This window comes from Astatotilapia calliptera, chromosome 16, assembly GCF_900246225.1.
Source record: "Astatotilapia calliptera chromosome 16, fAstCal1.2, whole genome shotgun sequence".
Lineage (NCBI taxonomy): Eukaryota > Metazoa > Chordata > Actinopteri > Cichliformes > Cichlidae > Astatotilapia > Astatotilapia calliptera.
In genome coordinates, this window is record NC_039317.1 from 6633640 (window position 1) to 6653447 (window position 19808).

The following is a 19808-nucleotide window of genomic DNA, read 5'->3' on the forward strand; positions in this document are numbered from 1 at the left end:
ACATGAAAGGGATGAACTGTAGGATGAACACGAGCTGACATAGAGCAGGTCACGCTCGGTGAAAGAGGTCAAACTGTCTTCTCATAGACAGTTTGACCTCCTTCACAATGTCACTCTCTGGCTCCAGTGACAGAGATTCATTCAACACCATTAAATTAATCTCTGTCACTGTAGCCAGCTAAGAGGATTTCAGTTTTGCTTGTAGCGTTCTTGTTTTTCAGCAAGTGGCACACATACTGTTTGCATATTTTGCAGTTGCTGCTTTTTTGGGGGGGGAATTACTTGAATACATGTGATTTAACTAATTCATATTATCAATATACACGGCTAGGTGTGAGAGGGAAAAGTATCTGGGACTGTAAAGTCTAGTGTTGTGTGTGTGCTTTGCATTTTACAAAGGTGGCATAACTTCAGATGATAAAAAGTATTGTTTTTTGGTTTTCCTAATCAGGAAAAGAGATTTCATTATAATTATTTTTATTGTTTTATTGCCCAGACGTATCAATACATAATCTATTGCTCTGATAAGGTAAAATCTGACTTGATTATAAACAGTGTTGGGACTAACGCGTTATTAAGTAACGCGTTACGGTAACTACATTATTATTGTGGTAACGAGCACGGTAACTAGTTATTATGCCAAAATCAGGAACGCGTTACTCGTTACTGGGATTTAGATAGGGTCGTTACTCGTTACTTCGTGTGGTGGCATCGCGGAGTTTCCACAGATTCAGTAACATTAGCAAGTGGTGGAGGCAGCAGGTGGATGAAGGAAAAGGGACGCAGAAGGAAAAGAGACGCGAGGCAGCCGCCGGTCCAAGTGTGAACTGAACTTCAGGTAAGAAGTTATGACCTGCAGTCTCTCTGGGTCAGATATAAACCAAGCTTAGGTGGAGTTTATTTTTGTTATTCTGACTTTTTCCGTACTGCGTGCTAGCTAGCACGACAGAGTTTCTACACAGCTGGGTGGGTGCTATGAAGTTAATGATGTTGAACCTTATTTTGTTCATAAGTTATTAGAGTTGCCAGCCGTCCCGTCTGGTATTCAGAGAAAATATTACGCGTTTCTTATTGAGGTGAAAAGGAACAGTTTGTCCCGTAATTCAGCTACAATGGAAAAGACACAAAGCTGGAGTTATTCTGTGTTTACGCTGCACAGCTGCCTCTTCTTCTCTCATTCTCCCCCCTCCCTCTCCCGTTTCTACTTCAATCATGAAACTGATCAATGATCAGCTGATCGGCTCTCTTGTTTGTTTATCGCCCACTTTGCGCCAAAAGAGGAAACCAGCGGATGTCGCGCTAAACAACAGCAGCACGTTTAAGCTTGATCAGCTGTTGTTAGAATTTATTTAATATTAATTTCTAGTATCAGCTGATGTTTGCTGGAGCCACAGCTGTAAAAAAAAGCTGCTGGTCATGATATGGTTTGGTTATCTGGTGAGAGGGAAACATGAAGATGAAACCAGGAGATGTCCTTACTGGATCATCAGAGCTGAGCAGGTGATGGAGAAACAGGTTTATCTTTTAGGTGACATGAATGAGTTGAAGGGAAGTTATGAACTGTTTCTGAGAGACAAATAACCCCAGGATCCTTTTTTAGGTAGCTGACAGCTGGTAACTGTGCAGGGGCGGGTCTAGCAAAGTGTGGCCAAGGGGGCATGTAGGGCATTAACAGGGAGAGGGGGGCACAAAGAAATACTTTTCTTTCTTATTCTCATTTAAAATGTCTAGCTTTTAAAAAATAATTATCTGAATCTTACAACAAACGATTGATAGATTGATGCATATATACCATCAAAACAGTGCACATCACTGTCACAACAGTGTTTGTTTTCATTCAAAGGCTTTATGATTTTTCCTATAATGGTGGGCCAGTTTCTAGTCAAAATGCCCGGGCCAATTTTCTGTCCCAGTCCAGCCCTGTATGCAGCTCATCTGCAGTCTGGTGTTACCTACATCTTCCTATTCAGAAGGCAGAATTTCTGAGTTCTGAGTACAATCGACAGCACCACGACTGCAGTTTTTGTGTTGGATGTAAAAGGCGCACATGACGCTGTGACGTAGGCTAGAATCATGGCAGCAGTCAATGACGGTCCAGGCGTGGGATTTCACTCGTGGAAATATGCACGTTATCATATCCTTTCTATTGGTAGGTGGCACAGTGCACTTGTGGCAAGTAAGCAAGCTAGAAGACTGGCAAAGTTATGGAAGAAACACATTAACAAGAGAATTCTGAGTAAAACCAAAGTTACTTTCCCTAGTAACTAGTTACTTTGAAAGTAACGAGTAACTTGAAGTAACTGAGTTACTTTTGAGAGAAGTAACTAGTAATGTAACTAAGTTACTATTTTAAAGTAACTTACCCAACACTGATTATAAACCCCTGCAACTCTTAATTGTCCTTTTAAAAGCAGTCTTCATATTTATTTCTCCCCCTGCAGCTGCACAGACACTGTGCAGTCACTAATAGCCCAGCAGTCTTAGTCCCATGAATAAATGAGTCAATTAAGTAATTAAGTGTTGACTTGCTGTCTGTGGTGTGTGTGTGTGTTACTATGGAAACATGGCTTGTAGCCTGTACTGCTTTCCCCAGAACCTTGTCTTTCCTCAGTTTAAAAAGAAAATAAATAAAAAAACTTGTCCTAGATACCCCACCAGGCAGTTGGACAACTGCTGCTTCTCTTCAGTTGCCATGGAAAAGGATGCTGAGCAGCAGATTTCATGAAGCCACTGAAGATTAACTTTCAGTGACAGCAAGGAAGGTTGATGATATATGGAAGTGATTAGGCTGACATGAGCGCAACAGCTGATCAGGGAGGTGGGGCCTGCCTTCATTCATTCATATTTTAAGGCGTTGGGGTGAGAAACATGAGCAGATGAGTAAAACTATAGGCGAGGCACAGCACAGTCACTTGGGTACACAGTATCTTCAGTCCGTGCTTGTCTTTCTCAAGGTAATTGAGGTTATTGAGTCAGGCAGTTGTTGATTTGATCTTAATTGCATGTTTGACATTATATGAGACTCAAAGGGATTCACTCAGAACAAGTGAGTCTTGATAATGGCTCAGGAAGAGGAAAGAGTGGCGTGAGAGGAAATTTGGAGGAGAAGGAGGGGTATGCACAGGGAAGGAAAAGAGTTTGCAGGAGGCTTATGTCTGTGTTGGAGGAATTCAGCAGAAGTGGTGGTGTGCACTGGTCTGTAATTTTTGGTGTTTGTGCCTCAGGGGACAGCATTCTGACTTTCTGTGTTTGCAAATGCATGGAGCAGAATCTTACTCCAACAGATGTGGTGCCAGTTTAAACAGAGACTTATAGGAGGGAGATGTCTCATCAAAGAATGCTAAATAGAAACTGTATGGGTAATGGCAAAGATGATGGTTGTCCTGCCCCAGGTTCACACTGAGCCCTCGGCCTCTGATCCATGTGTACATCTGAAGTTCACAACAGATTCTTCTGTGAGGTAATTTCTTACCTACTAGTTATAGTAAAGAAGTAGGTATGTGTAGGTATTTTTTCTGGGCTAACTATGTCGATAACATGAGTTAGCATGTAGTGCTGTGGTTGGAGTAGTCAGAGACTGATCATGCTGCACTGAAATCGTAATGCTATGCAATTTTACATATGCGTGGTCGTAGAACATGCTAATGAACACATTTATTTTTGTCTTTTGTCTTATAGTCTTATTTTTGTCTTATTGGACAAATACATCTCAACAGTCTTACGTACAAGATTTTCCTCCCTCAAATTGCCTGCAGTTGGTACGTTTGAGAAGTCCCAAAATGATTCTTTACCGTAAAAACTTTTCTTTGACTTTGATGGAAAACATCATGAGATCAAGGAAAAGGAAAAATTATGAGGACTTAGGAAATGACAAATCTGATTCACAGAGAATCCAACTGTACTTGGAGAAAACTCCTTAACGCCACGCTTAAGCTTGTTGAAACTACAATGTCTAGAAGACGGAGTACAAAATGTGAAACTTACTTCACCTTAGCTTTATTTGACCTTGTTTTATGCAGAACAGAACAACTCGTTTAAAAAAAAAAAACATCTCATTGCAAAAGTTGGAATTTTAAAGGAGGAACATATTAGGTCTGTTCTCATTTTGAGTGTTTAGAGCTGAGATCTACATAATTCTGCTCCTCGATGATACTGGTGATGAAACAGGGCTGAACTGAACTCTTTTCTCATCAATATGTATGGACTGAATAAGTTTTCACCTGTTTCTGGTATCAGATCTGTTATAAACCAAATTGAAATGCCTCTCAAACCTCAGTGAGGACCACACAGTCTGCGGCAATTTCCTTATTAGCATGATTTTCATAGTTATCCTGTGTGTTTAATGGGTTTACAGTAGTAGTAGATGTGTAATATATTGCATGAAGTGGAAAATGCAAGTAGCATTTGCATGTCCTCGACTACTTTGTCAGTTATGTTGATGGTTTTCATGAATGTTCGGATAGTGCTTTGCTGTGAATTGAGGAATGGCATTATCTTGACTCTTTTCATAACGGATGGCACACTGTATCTTCAGCTAAAGAAGGCAATAAAGGAGCCACCGAAGCACTTTTCCTTATTATTTGGAGATTTTCTGGCCATTTGATACAAACACTTGAAAAAACCCATATAAAAAATGCTACCACAATCCTGAGAGAGAGGCAAACTTTTCTTTGTGTGCAGGAAAACCTTGTACTATTGACTATACTGTCATCCATTTGGCTGTACGTGCACTCAAAATCCAAATCCAAGAGTGCAGGCTCTGTAACACTGAGACCTAATCAAAGAGCCCAAAATAGAGGAAGCAGATGTGCACGCATACACCCACACAAATCACAGATAATATAGTGACACACAGGCAGGATTATAGTCTGTACAAGAACAATACATACATGAAATCCCTACAAAGCAAAAGCAGCACATTTGAAGCATCCCTAACGATGTGAACATTCACCTGCATTCACAGTAAATGCCATGTTGTTTCGAAATGTGTTTTCTATCAATTAAAGTCAAGACATGCTGAGTTGCAATAATGAATATTTATGAGTTGTTTCCAGGGCGATGTTGCATAACTTGGAGCTGTTTATTTTGGTCTCTGCTGGCCACACATCCAGCATCATGACAGACTTAGAAAATGGATGCACACTGTGCCGTTTGAAGGATAATTAGTATAAAACATATTCTTTTCTGTCACACACTCTTATGCTTTCCTTCACACTTTGTTTGCTTGTTATTGTTCTACATATCTTTTGCACCTTTTCCCCCTCCTACCCACACAGTGGGATATACTGAACTGGCCAGGGTTTAACCAGTCTGTTGTGCAGCTTCGGAAAGGTTGCACTTCCAGTCAAACATAAACAGGTTAAGTAGTGTAACGGGAAAAATGGGCGGTGATCAAACACAGCCCCTATCCAGCCTTGTCTTATAGCCCTGTTCTTTTTCCTATGTAATTTTTCACCTGCCTATTTTCTTAACTGTTTGTCCAATTAAGACTCCCTGGACAGGTCAGCAGTCCATCACAGGGTTAATACATTTGTTCTGTTTTTTGGCAGCTTTTTACTGCCTTTATTCCATGTCCATCTGATCTTTCAGCTTTGGCTCAATTTTGTTTTGTGTCCATAGATGTAGGCAGTCTATTCTCTTGCGTGCAGTGAGGCATGCAACTCGTATGTGCACATCCATATTTGACACTCAGTCTTTGAAGCAGCAGTTTATTTGCAGCGGGTAGCAGAGTCAAAAATTTGTTTAACATCTAGTTTAACAACCTGTGTATGCGCTGCTCTTGTTCATGTTTGTGCTGTTTTGGTCCTTTAGCTTAGCCCCAGAAACGGGGAAGACGGGGATCCCTTTGTAGTGGAGTGAAACCTAACGCTGAAAACAGTTAAAACGGTCAGCCACTGTCTGCACTTCTCATTAGGCATTGCATTCTGCACAGGTGGAGGAAAAAAGGCTGCTGGTGCTAGCACTGCTGACATTTGCCTCCTTAGCAGACTAATGTGACATTTGTGTGTCTGTGTGAGATTAATGCTTAGAAATAACCTAAGCTCATCCATGAAGCAACCCTACCACTTGTCAGTAGTTTTTTTCTTTTCTTTTTTTCTGTTCTTTTAAAATCTTTGGTATGGATGCAAAACAAGGAGCAGAAGTCTGGCTTCATGCAGTATGGCGGCTCTCATACAGGAGCAAAACCTAAACATTATTCTCTTTCCTTATATTGCTCTTGTGGGTCTGGACAGGCTTCCTCTCTTTGTGAAGTTAGCTCGCGTTATATCATCACCTTTTATCAACCAGGTGTACATAAAGACATCTGCTCTAATGCAGGCTGTCTCACACCTCACTCTGCTAACCATTTCGTTCTTTTCCTGATTAGCAGTAATTTTAGTCTCAGGCTGAGAATGGATGTACACGCCAGCATGTAAACGTGCATGAAAAACACCTGAACAGAGGGAAAAATACCCAAGTCATGACCGGATATTGATAACGAATAAGAAACCACACAGGCTAAGAACTGGACGCTGAAACATTACAAGTTAATAAATAAGTAAATTAATGAGCACACGCAGGTCTACAAGAACAAAACCGCATATAGAACATTTAGGTTTTTATTTTTCTCTTGTTCGTGACCTATTTGTATTCATGGCCTAACTGCTGATATAGAAAACACTAAAAATCATTCTACAAACACTTAAGAAAATTCTTTGGCATCCTCTGTGCTAAACGCTGTTCACCAGGATTTTAAGTAAAGTAACGTTGTCATTGTAGAATAGCTGCAGCACTTTACAGGATTATTGATTTTATTTGAAATTAAACTAATACATAGTGTAGTGTTGAAGGCTCAAGGTTTATTTTTTTTAATATGCATGTTTCAATGATAGGGAAACACACACATGGGCACGCACACACACACACACCCAGTGAGTTGTTTTTCTCATCTTCTTAGAGATGTTGAACTGTAACTCCGGGGAGACTTGCAGCTGAGTCCACATGGAGCTCAGCAGGTTATCAGTTCCTCCCACATTTCCTGTGTTTGTTACACTGTATGTAGTGTTCTGTTGCAGAGTGTAGCAACTCCGATCAAACACCAAGCTAAACCTCTGTCAATGAATACACGAGTACAAGTAGAGTTGACTTTTTACTCAGAATCTTCATTTGACAAGCGGTGAAAACTGTAGTTGAAAAGAAATACAGAATAGAAAAAATGATCGTTTACATAAATATTGCATCACGAAATAACTCAAAATGTGACCTTACACCTTCGTGTTAGCTTTAGCAACAGTAATGATCATCAAAACTGCCTTTTTTAACATGTACAAATCAACCTCCATGAATCACAAATAAAATATAATTTTTCACAAATACCACTATTTATGCCTTTTTAACACCTTCGTGAAATATATACACTTACGGCGTTGCCTGAACAATGTTCCCAAGTGGATGGCTGTGGATAAGCCTCAGAGCAAGACCACATGTCACTCTCCCTCTTAGAGAACCAGGAAGAGCAATTAAACAGGAAATGAAGCAATACAGGTAACCCACCAGGAAGTGAGTTTATTAGCAAGTTCACCTTCAAAATTAAAGCTTCTTAACATTTTTAACTCTTTTTACTGTTCTTTCTAACTTAAATACATACAAAAGAATTACTTTAAGCAAACATTAAAGATAAATGAAATAAATGCCTTTGAGGCATCACACTGTAGGTCATTAATAAACAGTCGCATGTGTTTGCAGTCAGATGAAGTGCAAGCTTGAAGATTCCTCATTTATTGTGTTTTTTTTTTTTTGTTTTTTTTAAAAAAGCATTTAGGACACTGACAACTAAAGCAGTGCATCAAGGAGTAATGAAAATATTAGAGACAAGTGTCAAGGCAGTGAGTCTGTAGTGTGTGTCCTATGTGCAGATATATATTTTTTTTAGTTTTGATTTAAAGATGGGTCAGATCTCTTTCATATTTGATAAGTAGTATGTAATTTGGTAAAATAAAAATCAAATAATGTAGCATATAAAGGGAAAAAGCTGTTTTTAAGCTAGAATTTACTGTAATGAAATTTGTTATTTCAAATGTAAGAAATATACTTTTGTATTCATAAATGTAATGGTGGTTAGTTATTTCCAGCTGAACTGGTCATTAATTTTGTCTTCATTTGTCAGCAGCTGAAAGAGCTAATCTCTGCTGCGTATCAGCTGACATGTGGCTGAAATTATATTTGTGCAAACCCGGATCAGGGCAGGGAGAGATTCAAAGAGATTCTTTCAGTTTCTCCTTACTTCAGTGACCACAGAAGAGCAGCAAAGTGTCGTCGGCCTCCTGTCACCTTTGCTTCAGCTCCCCACTATGTTTGTTTTTCATTACTGAAGCACATCCTCGCGGGGTAGAGCCTTGTCAACACCCCTAGGGTTTGTACCGTCATGTGGAACCACAGATGATGTTTGTCATTCTGCCATCGCTGGTCTCCTCATTGTGTTCCTCCACACCTGTCCCATTTCCTGGAGCTGATGTAACTGCAGATTAATGGGGTTGGGGTTAGGTTTCTCCTGAGAAAATGTTTTTTTTTGTGTTTTCATTATCATCTGAGTAAAATGGTTTCCTGCAGATGTTTGTTGCAGTGATCCTCAACCTGCTGACCTAAAGAAATTCAATAGTTTATTAAATATCAATGTAAAAAAGGTAAACAGTAAATATTTTAGTTTTATTTTCCAAAAATAATGAAATATCAACTTCCTAGTGGGTCAGAGTTTGTTTGTAATGCCCATCTTTAATTAATTTCAAGCACAAGTCTCTCTGTACACCTTTCTTCACCAAATGTTTTTTGTGTGCGTGTTAGCTATGGTTACAGTAACCCTTCTAATTTCACTGTGGGGATAAGCAACCGACTTGTGAGGTCTAATGGAAATCAAAGCAGAGCATAAAGAAGTAAAGCTTATCTTATTCCTTCCTCCTGTAGGGAAGAGGAGGAGAGCCTGCGGGATAAGATCCGTGCAGACCACGAGCGAGCACTGCAGGAGGCAAAGGAGAAGCTGCGAAAGTCACGTGAGGAGCTCAAGGCCGAGATTCAGACGGAGAAGAACAAAGTGATGGAGGACCTGAAAAAGAAGGACGTAGGGCCCAAACCGTTGCCGCCGGTACCCATGCCTAAGGTGGTGGGCGTGAGCGACGGCGAGCCCCCAGAACCCGACGTCAAAGAGAAACGAGACAAGATAAGAGAGGTAACGTGATCAGTCTCTTCTTGCTTTTCTTGATTTGATTCATTTTAAATAAGAAGTCAATCTCTGTTTGTCAACCCCCCAGTGAGGGCAAAAACAAAAATGGCCCTCCCACGCAGGAAAGGTGAAAAAAAAATTAAAGTGCACATCAGTGATCTAGAAATTCAGATGAAAACAATTTCAAGCCCTTTTGCTTTGATATGGTTATGTTAATGCAGCAAGAAGAAAGAGCTCGTTTTCATATTCATAGCTTATTAGACTCAGCTGTTACATACAGTTAGTGCTTGTTTTCAGTTCTTTGACAGCAGCGCTGCAAAACATTTGCACTTTTAATCACATATTACCATTTTAAGCAAATACATCTTATCTTAGTTTTTGCTAAAGATTTTATTTGCAGGAAATGGAGATTTGTTGGTGTGTTAAGAAACGCAGGTGCCATTGTATGCGTTTGCCAGCATGGGACCAACAGTATAATACCACTTATGATATTATATCCTTTCACTGTGGCAGCTTTGGTTAACATAGTTAAATCAGTGCCATTAAATCCCATGAAGCCCAGTCTTGCAGTAAAGTGCAGGATTGGTGTGTGGTGTATGTGCGGCCCAGTGAGTCCTCCTCTGTACTGTATATTTGAATACTTTTTCTGTTGCCTGTCTGCATGAGCTCCAGCTTTTATTGAAAGCAACAGCGAGCCAGACGGACAGTGCACGTGCAGAATGCAGATGGTGCTATCTGGTCCCGCTCTCTATGCCAGGCCCAGCGTATCTCCCTCTCCGTGCTCCTCTTCCTTTCTCACCCCCTGCAAGTTCTCCTGCATAATTGCCTCGTATCGTCTCCCATGAAACAGCACTTGGAGTCAAAACACTCATGGCGTATGGGAGCAGGGCCCATTCACTCCAAACCCGCCTTTGTCTGCAAAGGCCCCTTTTTGTTCCTTTCATAATTACCATTCAGAGAGAATGCCGAACACTCCCAAATGAGCAAGAAAGTAGCAGCTGTATGGGCTACGGCACAGTACACTACCCTTTTCCTGATTGCCTTGTGATTCCAAGGAGAAAGTCTAATCACACTCTGCAAAACAATTGCGGCTGCGAAGCTGGAGCTTTTTCTTTTTTCCTCTTTTAAATCCCGGCTAGAGGCAGCCTATTGGCCTGCATTTTGCTGCCATGAATTCAAGTCCAAAGGGATGTTTCAGCATCCATCTTCTTGTCATTGTTCATTTTGTATGTAGACAGTCAGCAGCCTGTTACCACCCAGATTACATGGCGTTATTTCAACCGCCTGACTTTTTTTCTGACAGTGTTTCTCCTGCATCAGTTTTGAAGTTATTTTGATTTGCTTCAAATTGACATCTGCGCTCAGTCCGTGGCTGCGAAGGATCACTGATTGCAAATGATTGTTTCCGGTTGTATAATCAGTTTGGATTGTTTGCTGGGTAAGAAGTTTTCTGGTGGTCTCAAAACTCAAGCAACCACTTGTAAGAAAATAAAAGTTTCTTATTTTGTAGTTTAAATATATATTTGTTGAAAATGTTACGTAAAGAAGTTTTACCCCGGTTCTTTTTTTATTCCTCAGGCCTCCAGAGACTGCACCGGACTCAGTAGTCATTTCACAAAACCTTTATTCATCTTCAGTTGCACATGCACCTTCTAAAGGGGAGATGTGCAAGGCCAGTGTCCCTCTGCAGATCTTCACTTCTTTGTTTGTTACAACCAGTTTTATAGAAGCGACCCCATCGTAAAACCCACATGGTGTGTTGTAAACCCTGTGTTTGTGCGTACCTGTGTGTGTATGTGAGTGAGTGTGAGTGTGTGACTTCTTGTCGGTCATAAAAGTCCATCTCCCCTCACCCAAGCTACACCAAATTCCTCTGCAAAACATAGAAAACATATTACAAGCACTGAGACCCCCACTGAGACCCCCACAAGAGGCCAATGGCCACTGGGCCATTGGCCTCTTGTCATCTTACTTTTACAGCTAAGCATGTGGACAGTCTCCTGCAAACCTACTTCTAAGTTATGACAGTTATTAGGGCAGGGCGATATGGCCAAAAATATTTATCACGATATATATTTGAAAATTTGCGATAACGATATAATTTCTGCGAGACAAAATACAACTCCACAACTTTACTAGCGCAAAAAAAACCCCCATCCATTTATTTTCACTTAAAACAAGCAGCTGTTTTTTTTTATTTTTATGTGCATTAAAGTTATATAAACATTTAACAGTGCAAATGCAAATTCCTTGCTGAAAGTTTAACCAAAGGGCATCTCTAGTAGAAATGGGCTGACATATCCTGAGCATAACCATGTATAATATCCACTGAAGTTAAAAAGAGGTGCTTTGCTACATTAAACTGCAGTGTGCCAAATAAAAAAGTCAAATATGTATTTTTTGGACCATAAGGTGCACAGGATTATAAGGCAACAAAACACTCAGATAAATCAAACTTCATTCAACTCATTCTTCTTTCTTCCTCCACTTCTGTATCATTGATTCATTAATGCTGTATTCTATCACAGATGCTCTATTCCCATGTTGTTGCAGTATATTAATGACTAACCTTGTATTGTGGATGGATTTTCTCAGTTGTTCTCCTGACTGAAGTTTGGTCCATTTACAGCATCCTGCCATGCGATTGCATTTGTCTCTAACCATCAGGAACCCTCACGTTAACTTTTATCGAGGGGGAAAGTGTTACCGTTCATCCTCCAGCTTCACAGTTTATGTTATGCTAACATAGCTGTGTCGCTAGCGATCATGTAGCACATCATTATATACCAGATAGCCCGAAAAAAATATTGTAACTGAATTTCAGTTACAAAATATTGTAACTGAATTTCAGTTACAATATTTTTTTTCGGTTTCAATATTTTTTTTCGGTTTCGTTTCAAGGTGGCATCGTTCTGATTCCATATTTAACTCTCAGTGATGCTGCAGTGTTGTTTGACCTGAAGAATACAGAGTTTAGGACCCAGATTACGCCCAGATTTACGAGCACCTTAGTCCGACAAATACGACAATAATGACGGCCGCTTGCATGTTCTACAAAAAAATGTGCTTTGTTGTGTATCTGACGGACAAACACCAAACCAGTTAAGTTGCACCATTTTTTACCTATTCACCGGTTATCTGTCCACTTATAAAAGTAAACTAAATCATTTGCTGTATTTAAATGTACTTATAGGTTGCAGTGCTCTCCCTCTGCTCTATATTGACAGGCGACAGCTTTCCTAGATGGAACGTGCTCATTTTCAGTTTTTTGTTGTTTTTGGCTCTCCATAGCTGTTGCCACACTTATAATTCATCAGCAGGTGCTGTATTATGGATTTGTGTTTTGTTAATTGCTGGTCTTGACAAAAATGTTTAAGATTTAAGACAGACTAAAGCTGAAGGTTAATATTATTTGGTGCTTCATTGCACAGGAATACCTGATTATCAAAACCAAATCTAATAGACGAGAAAGGGTACTTTTTAAAAATGCAAATAATGGATCTTTATAATTTCCATGAGCACTGCAATTTGGAAATGACATGGTGTTTACTGGGACCTTACTGCTAAAGACTACAATTTTGAGCTTTTGCTATATCTATAGTATAATCTATAGTACTGTAGATGAGAGATGGGCACAGATGTGAGTTCCAGTTGTTAAGTGATGTTAACATGTTGTCACAGTGTCTATGTGCTGAGATGTTACTGTTAAAGAGTTGCTAACACATTGCTCAACATACAAAGGCTTTACAGTATCTTACATTTAGGCCTGTAAGTATTTGGACAATGGATTTGATATCAAAAAATTAAAATGTGATTGAAGCGCAGACATCCAGGCTTGAAGTCCAGTGCAAAGCGTTTAGGAATTCTGCCCATTTTAATACAGGTTCTATATTCAGAAGCTCTAATTTAAGTGGACAATAGATTAAACATGAAAACGTTCAGTCAATAATGCAGTATTTTTGGATCATCAGCATACACTGTACTGTCTGAGGGGCACAGAAGCGATTGGCGACTTGGCTTAGCAGTCGCTCAAATGTGACTGCAGAGCAAAAGCAAACGATTACAGATTTGTAGCTGATATTGGAGGTAGCACCTGTGTGTGTTTCCCTACAGAGCTATGGACTGCGGCTGTAAAGCCCAGATAAATCAATGACCAAAGCAGCCCTCTTTAAGTGCTGTCTAAAAGGTGCCGCTATCCAGGTGCATCGGCCCATAAAGACACAGAAAAGGTTTCCGATGGAGATGTGAAAAATCTGCAATTGAACCCATGAGTGTCCTCTCCTCCATCTCTTGTGTCAAATCTTTCTTTCTCACAGGTGTCCTCCCCCAGTCGTGTTTTCGAAGGCCTGATAGTGTTTGGCAGATGGCCTCATATGTTGTCTGCACACCGGGTCTATACTGCAAGTGTGTGTGTTTGTAGCACAGTTGCCTCCGGGGTAGGGCACAGCTTAGCTTTCATCATTCTGTTTCACACTCTCTCTGGCTCTCCAAGTCTTCCCCTCCTCTTGCTCTTAGCCCTCATTCTCTCTTTCTATTTTGATCTTATCATTCTTTTCAATTATTTTTGTTTCCACCTCAGTCTCTTTCTTACTATTAAATCCTTCCCCTCAACTCTCAGCTCCTTTATTCAGCATTATTTAAAAGTCGCCTCGAAGGATTCTCCCTCATTGGTAGCTACAAGTCTTAATAAAATCATAAGGATTTCCATATTGATTTGCTGAACAACGGGCACTTCTCATCTTCAGACAACACTGTGTATTATTTGTATCTAACACAACAAGTAGGCTACAGGGAAAGAGAATCTACACAATATAAACAGGCTTTGTGTTATCTGAGTTTTACTTCCTTTAGAGCATGTATTGTGTATTGGGGCTGAGCTACAAGCGTTGTTTTTTTGTTTGTTTGTTTGTTTTCTTTGAGGCAATCATGTTTGGTTGTGTAAGGCTTAATGCTTTCTTGTAACCAGCCTTTTGCAGCACGAGGTTAAGTGGTGACATTTGACAATCCATCCCTTCAGGAGAAGGCAACAATATCCACACGATATGTGCGAGCAAATAATAAGGGCAGAAGAAAGGTTCTGAAAAACAGAACACTAATCCAGAGGGGAGAGTGTTGATCATTAAAGCCATTTGTCTTCTATAAATGAAACATAGTAAAACATAAAATCTAAATTCCCCAGTCGCAGAATCATCTCCTGTCAGGACAATGGAAGCAAGCGTCTGGAAAGCAGAGCTCATTAGCAAGAAACATTTATATTATAAGTCACAGCATAGATTATTTCAACAGCACAATGTTAGCACTGGAGGTAACCATCTTGGAATATAGACGAATGCTCCCAGGCTGGAATAATTAGAGCTTTTTCCCTGCTTCGTTATCTGGATGTTACTGCGATGAACCTTATTAGCAGTAAGTGTTGGAGGTCATAGCTGAAGGCAACTCTAAACACGCAGGTGGACATGCCTTTGAGAAATAGAAATGGAGGAAAGGTTCTGCCTATTTTTATTTTTTTTATTTTTTTATTTAAGGCCAAAGATTCTGTCAAACTGTTTCAGGGACAGGGGAGTGTGCATGTCTCAGCATTCTGACTTTTGTCTCAGCATTCTGGAAAAGAAGAAAAAAAGACATGCCCACTTTTTTCTTCAGTGGCTCTAATCCTCTTCCATATATTTCTGATGTTTTATCCTGGAAAAAAGTCCTCCTTCCTATCTCATGTCTTCATAGTATTTGCTTACATAAAGTTCCTCAATCACATGAGAAGTTCAAGTTCTCAAACTTTGTCTGTTGTGCTTCATTTTGAAGCACGCTAAAAGGTAATACCCTCAACACAATTTGTTTTAGTCTATTATTAAAAATAAAAAAAGGCTCTGAAATGTATGTCTGCACAATAGTGTCCTTCAGTTTAGTTTCACTCCATGTTTTCTGTTGGTAGTCCATGCTCCACCATGGGGCTCTATTCTCCACCAACGGGACCCTCTCCTAGTTTGAGGAACAGAGATCTGATGAGACAGCAGTATTTTATCACAGCTTGTGTCAAATGTGTTGAGGTCCAGTCACTGATATCACAGTGCAACAATGCAAGTAAAGGTTTAGTCTTAAATATTAATACTGGTTGAATTGCTTTTCCGCCCCATTAGTAGAGAAAATGCTTTGTTTGCTCGCAGTATGCCGTAATGTTTTTACATATTAATAAATACTAACCATGATAGGAGAGCTGTAATGGCGTATCAGTGTTAGATTACTCAAAGCATTTGAATATCATTACAAGTCACCATTGAAGTTTGGAAAAAGACAACTTTCTTTATTAGAGGTAGAAATCAGAGTAACTCGATGATGATAACTACACAGTGATTTTGTCGTACATTGCAGAACAGTCATCTATCATACATTAGAGTGTCTGTAAATTGGAATTGATTGTCTGTTACATTTAAAGCCCTTCATGACTTGGCTCCAGGTTGCCTATAGGAATTGCTATGTTGTCACACCTAGATCATCAAGTTACAAACCCCTGACCACAAACCTTTGTTGGGTACTAGCCAACGTTTGTTTTTCAAAGGCTTTTCTTTCTTCAGTAATTAAAAATATCATACAGGTATGTCTACATACTGTGCATGTACACAGAATAGTTTAGAGTACTGTACCTTACTGAAAAAATGAAGAGTAACCATGACGATCCCTGACGATGTCCTTGTTTTCTTCCTTCCAGCTCCACTTGTCAGTATTGCTTTGCTCTAACTTGTACGTGTTCACTGTCCTACTACCAGATGAGTGTGAAAAGAATAATTTAAAGTAGTAAGATAAAGCTCAGAGAGTTTTTGTCAAGAAAGTGTACTTTTGAGATTTGTTCACATATAGAAAAGGAAAAAAAATCTACCGGTACTGCTGCACCACATCTATGTTGCTACTTCATAACTAAAGTTTCCACTCACCAGTAATAGTCTTTTATCGCAAAGCAGTTGTAGCCTTAACCTACAGAGTGAACATTCAGAACATTCAGATGTTGTCTCAACAGCTTTAAAGTTATTGGCCATGTTGTCATGTGCCCTGTCATCCTAAACTGGTTGAATAAAAATTAAGTGTGTGTGTTTGTGTTTTCCTCTGTCATTTGTTAATCTCACTTGTACTTGTTTTTTGGTAAGTTCTGGTAAATTGTTTGTTCCCTCCTCTACCCTCCATTCCCTCTCCATCCTATTGGATGGAGACCCAACAGTGCGTCCCAGTGCATTGCCTGAGCTCCTCGGACAGGAACCTGATAACTTACACTTAAAATCTAAACACAACCAGGCTTTTGCAGTTTGGGCTCCTCGGTTTTGGTCTGTTATTTACCTTACACGGAGTTTTTCGTTCTTTCTTTTGGGTTGCTAATCTGCTATAAACTGTTTTGCTGAAGAAGGTTAAATGGAAGTGTAGGAGTAGCCAATGCTGGTAGTGTATGTTCCGCGTTGCTGATTCATTAGCTGATACCTCTGGAAATATCTGATGGTAGAGCATGTCTGTCAGCCAAAACTAAGAGCTTAACTGCACTTTGCTGGAGAGCTGGTGTCGAATACCTTTATCGGGTGAAAGGCAGAGAGCGTCCTGATTGTTTTAAGTACAGGACAGGCATAATGAGCCTCAATTACACCTCAGGTGATGGAGAGAGAGAGACATTGAAAGTGGCAGAGGACAGGCTCGACTTACAATGGTCATCTATCCCTTTGGGCTGCTGCCACAGTACAACAGCTCTATCTCTAATATTTTTTTCCTGTCATTTAAACAATAGAAAAGTCTAAATGACAGCAGTTTAATCTTTTCATCTCTTCCCTTCCAGTAAAATCACAGGGCTGACAGTGAAATCTGTTTTTCACTGTCAGTCATGTGATTTTCCCCCCTCCTTATCTTGTCTGTTTACAAAATATCTGCCTGCCTTGTGTATGTGTGTAACTCTGTTTGATCACTTGTCTTTGTGTGGATATCTTGTGCTTTTACGGATGAGCGTCATACATCAAACTGTATTTCCCTCCCTAAGAGTGAGCAAGAATGGCAAAAAACTTTTTTTTGTACTTTCAGGAAACTGTCTGACATTTCAGAGCTGGCTCAATTGACGAAAGAGAGAAAGCTGCAATTGGACTGCAGTTTCTGTCTCAAAGTGCTTTCTCATGGTGGAATTATGTGGTTCTCCTCTATGTAAAAGATTGAATTCGGTTGTGTTTCTTCAGTCCTTCTCCAAGCTTAGCAATCAGAGAAACATGAATGGAAAAATCAGACTGTTTTCCTTCAAGCTCCGGTGTCAGCTGTAATCAAGTGTGCACCTGAATCCAGGGCAAACTACCACATCTATGTTGCTACTTCATAATTAAAGTTTCCACTCACCAGTAATTGTCTTTTATCGCAAAGCAATTGTAGTCTTATATTGGCTTTGTTCACAATAATATTGACTTCATACTCTCTTGGGGATAGAAATAGCACTACAAGGTTGCTAGTACACATCAAACCTATAACATAAATTTACAGCAAGTGGCATTTTATGGATTTTTTTCCCCAAGAAATATTAGATCTTTCTTACTGCTCAAGCGAAGGAAAGTATGTTTTTTCCCAAAACAACCTTTCTGCAGTGGATGCTTTATTTGATGAATATTTTATATAAACTTTGCACAAAAAGTAAGAAAATTTGTGTTTGGATAACTTCTGTGTTACTTCTGTAACAATGCTTCTTCTCCTTAATTGGTGCCACATTTGTAAGAAAAATGCATTTGTGGGGTAGTTAACAGATTATTCTGTCATTGACTCTTGTTTTGATTTTCTATATCCCAGGTGCTGACTATTAGGTGCCTGATTAGCGCCTGATTAGCAGCACCTGTGAGCATGAACCCTGCCACGTTTGACTGATCTTAATATGGCCCATAGGGCAACTTCAGCCCGGAGTTTTGCAAAACCAAGACACGCAGCATTATTTGGAGTGAGAGCTAGTATCATCTACAAATTGAAAGCCAAGTTCCATATAATGGAGGATCTACAATAAGTTGACAACATAAGAAAACAGTTTCCTCATTCTGTCTGCACTTAAGAAGTGTAGGTAGTCGTCTACAGATCTACTATCAAGGTTTGCAGGATGATATGGCTCTCTACCCAGAGAATCCAGAACAGACTGCACACAGCCAGGGCTACCAGGAGGCCTGGCATGACTTTCTGTTCACCGTCAGACCCAATTGCGCTTGTTTCAGCAACATGTGCACTGGAATCTGAACATGTGGAGGAACATTATGTTCGGTGATTTGTCCAAATTCTGCCTACAGCAGATGGCTTGTAAGAGTGGCTTAAACACAAGTATGGAGACAGCACAGAGAACGCCATGCTGTTTGCTGCACCATTAGGGTAACGGCTTGGTGGAGGCAGCATGATGGTGTGGAGCAGCATCTCAGTCATGGGAAAAACGAGGCCTGTCATCATTGGAGACAATCTCAATGCTGAGAGAGATCAGAATGAGATTCCACAAAGAGTGGCAGTCCCATATCTCCACAGTCTGGGGCCAAACTCTGTCCTTCAAGATGAAAACGTTTGCTTACACACAACAGGGTTTATCGGAGACTACCTCCAGAATTTGGGAGTGGAAAGGATGGAACGGCCTGCCTGCAGTCCTGACCTCAGCCCCATTGAACTCTTGTGGGATCAGCCGGATTGTTCTGTTCGTGCCAGCGTGACCAGAACAATCACATTGGCATACTTGTGACAAATGCCAGGCTGTTGTGGCTGTGGATGATTCTGGTTATCAAATAAATAAACTGTTAAATTGCCAATTGTTTTTTTTTTTTTTTCAATCTTTAATCATTCAGTCCAGTAAATGGCACCAAACAAGAGCCAATAGCAGAATAAGCTGTTTGGCATCGAAAGAGAAGATTTGGCAAGTTTTTCTTGGGCACAACTTGCATACTCAACTCTGTTGCTCAACCCACAAATGCAAATGTGACACCATTTAAGGGGAGATGACAGGCTTTCCAGCGCTACAACATTTATTGCCAAGGATTGTTACAGCAAAGAAATAGTCAATAAAACACAAATTTCCTTACTTTTTGTGCTAAGTTTAGTAGTTGTGCTTATCACAGCAGCTACAAATCACTCAGTAGACAGATGAAATACAGATTGAAAGCCATTATCCAAGTCATTGTTACAATACACTATGCAGATCATTATACATTCAAGGGCCTCGCTGCATTGGGTGTGCAGACATCTGCTTACATGGACAAAGCTCCAGAGTGCAAGTGATTACCTGAACTTTCATATTTATTCAGCAGTTCTGCTCTTTAAGAACACTTTGTAAGCACTGCATTTAAATGTGAACAGGATGATGATTCAACATTTCCAGTGCAAAGTGCATTCTTGCCCATAACACTAAACCAAAACAGAGCCCACTTTAAAAGACTTTCAGCCACCTGCTCCCAAAACCATGATGAGTAATGAATCACCAGGTTTCGAGTCGCAAGGAAATGAAATTCTAAGTCAATACAAAAACACAAAGCAGAGATATTAAAATGCTGTGAACTGGTATTGAATCATGAGCAACAAGTCCATGACTGACCTTCTGTGTGATGTACATTCAAGTTGATTAGTCTGAATCAAATCAAATCACTTTTATTGT

At 39.9% G+C, this 19808-nt stretch overlaps 1 protein-coding gene across 4 annotated transcripts in view; it reads left to right on the forward strand.

The window, feature by feature from the left end:
- The window catches only part of man1a2 (mannosidase, alpha, class 1A, member 2), a 144362-nt gene that overhangs the window by 22770 nt on the left and 101784 nt on the right, over window positions 1-19808 (forward strand). For all 4 annotated transcript variants that reach the window (XM_026145360.1, XM_026145362.1, XM_026145363.1 and 1 more), the window contains one exon: window positions 8941-9202. In XM_026145360.1, coding sequence (XP_026001145.1) covers window positions 8941-9202 — 262 coding nt within the window. The remainder of the gene's footprint in view (window positions 1-8940; window positions 9203-19808) is intronic.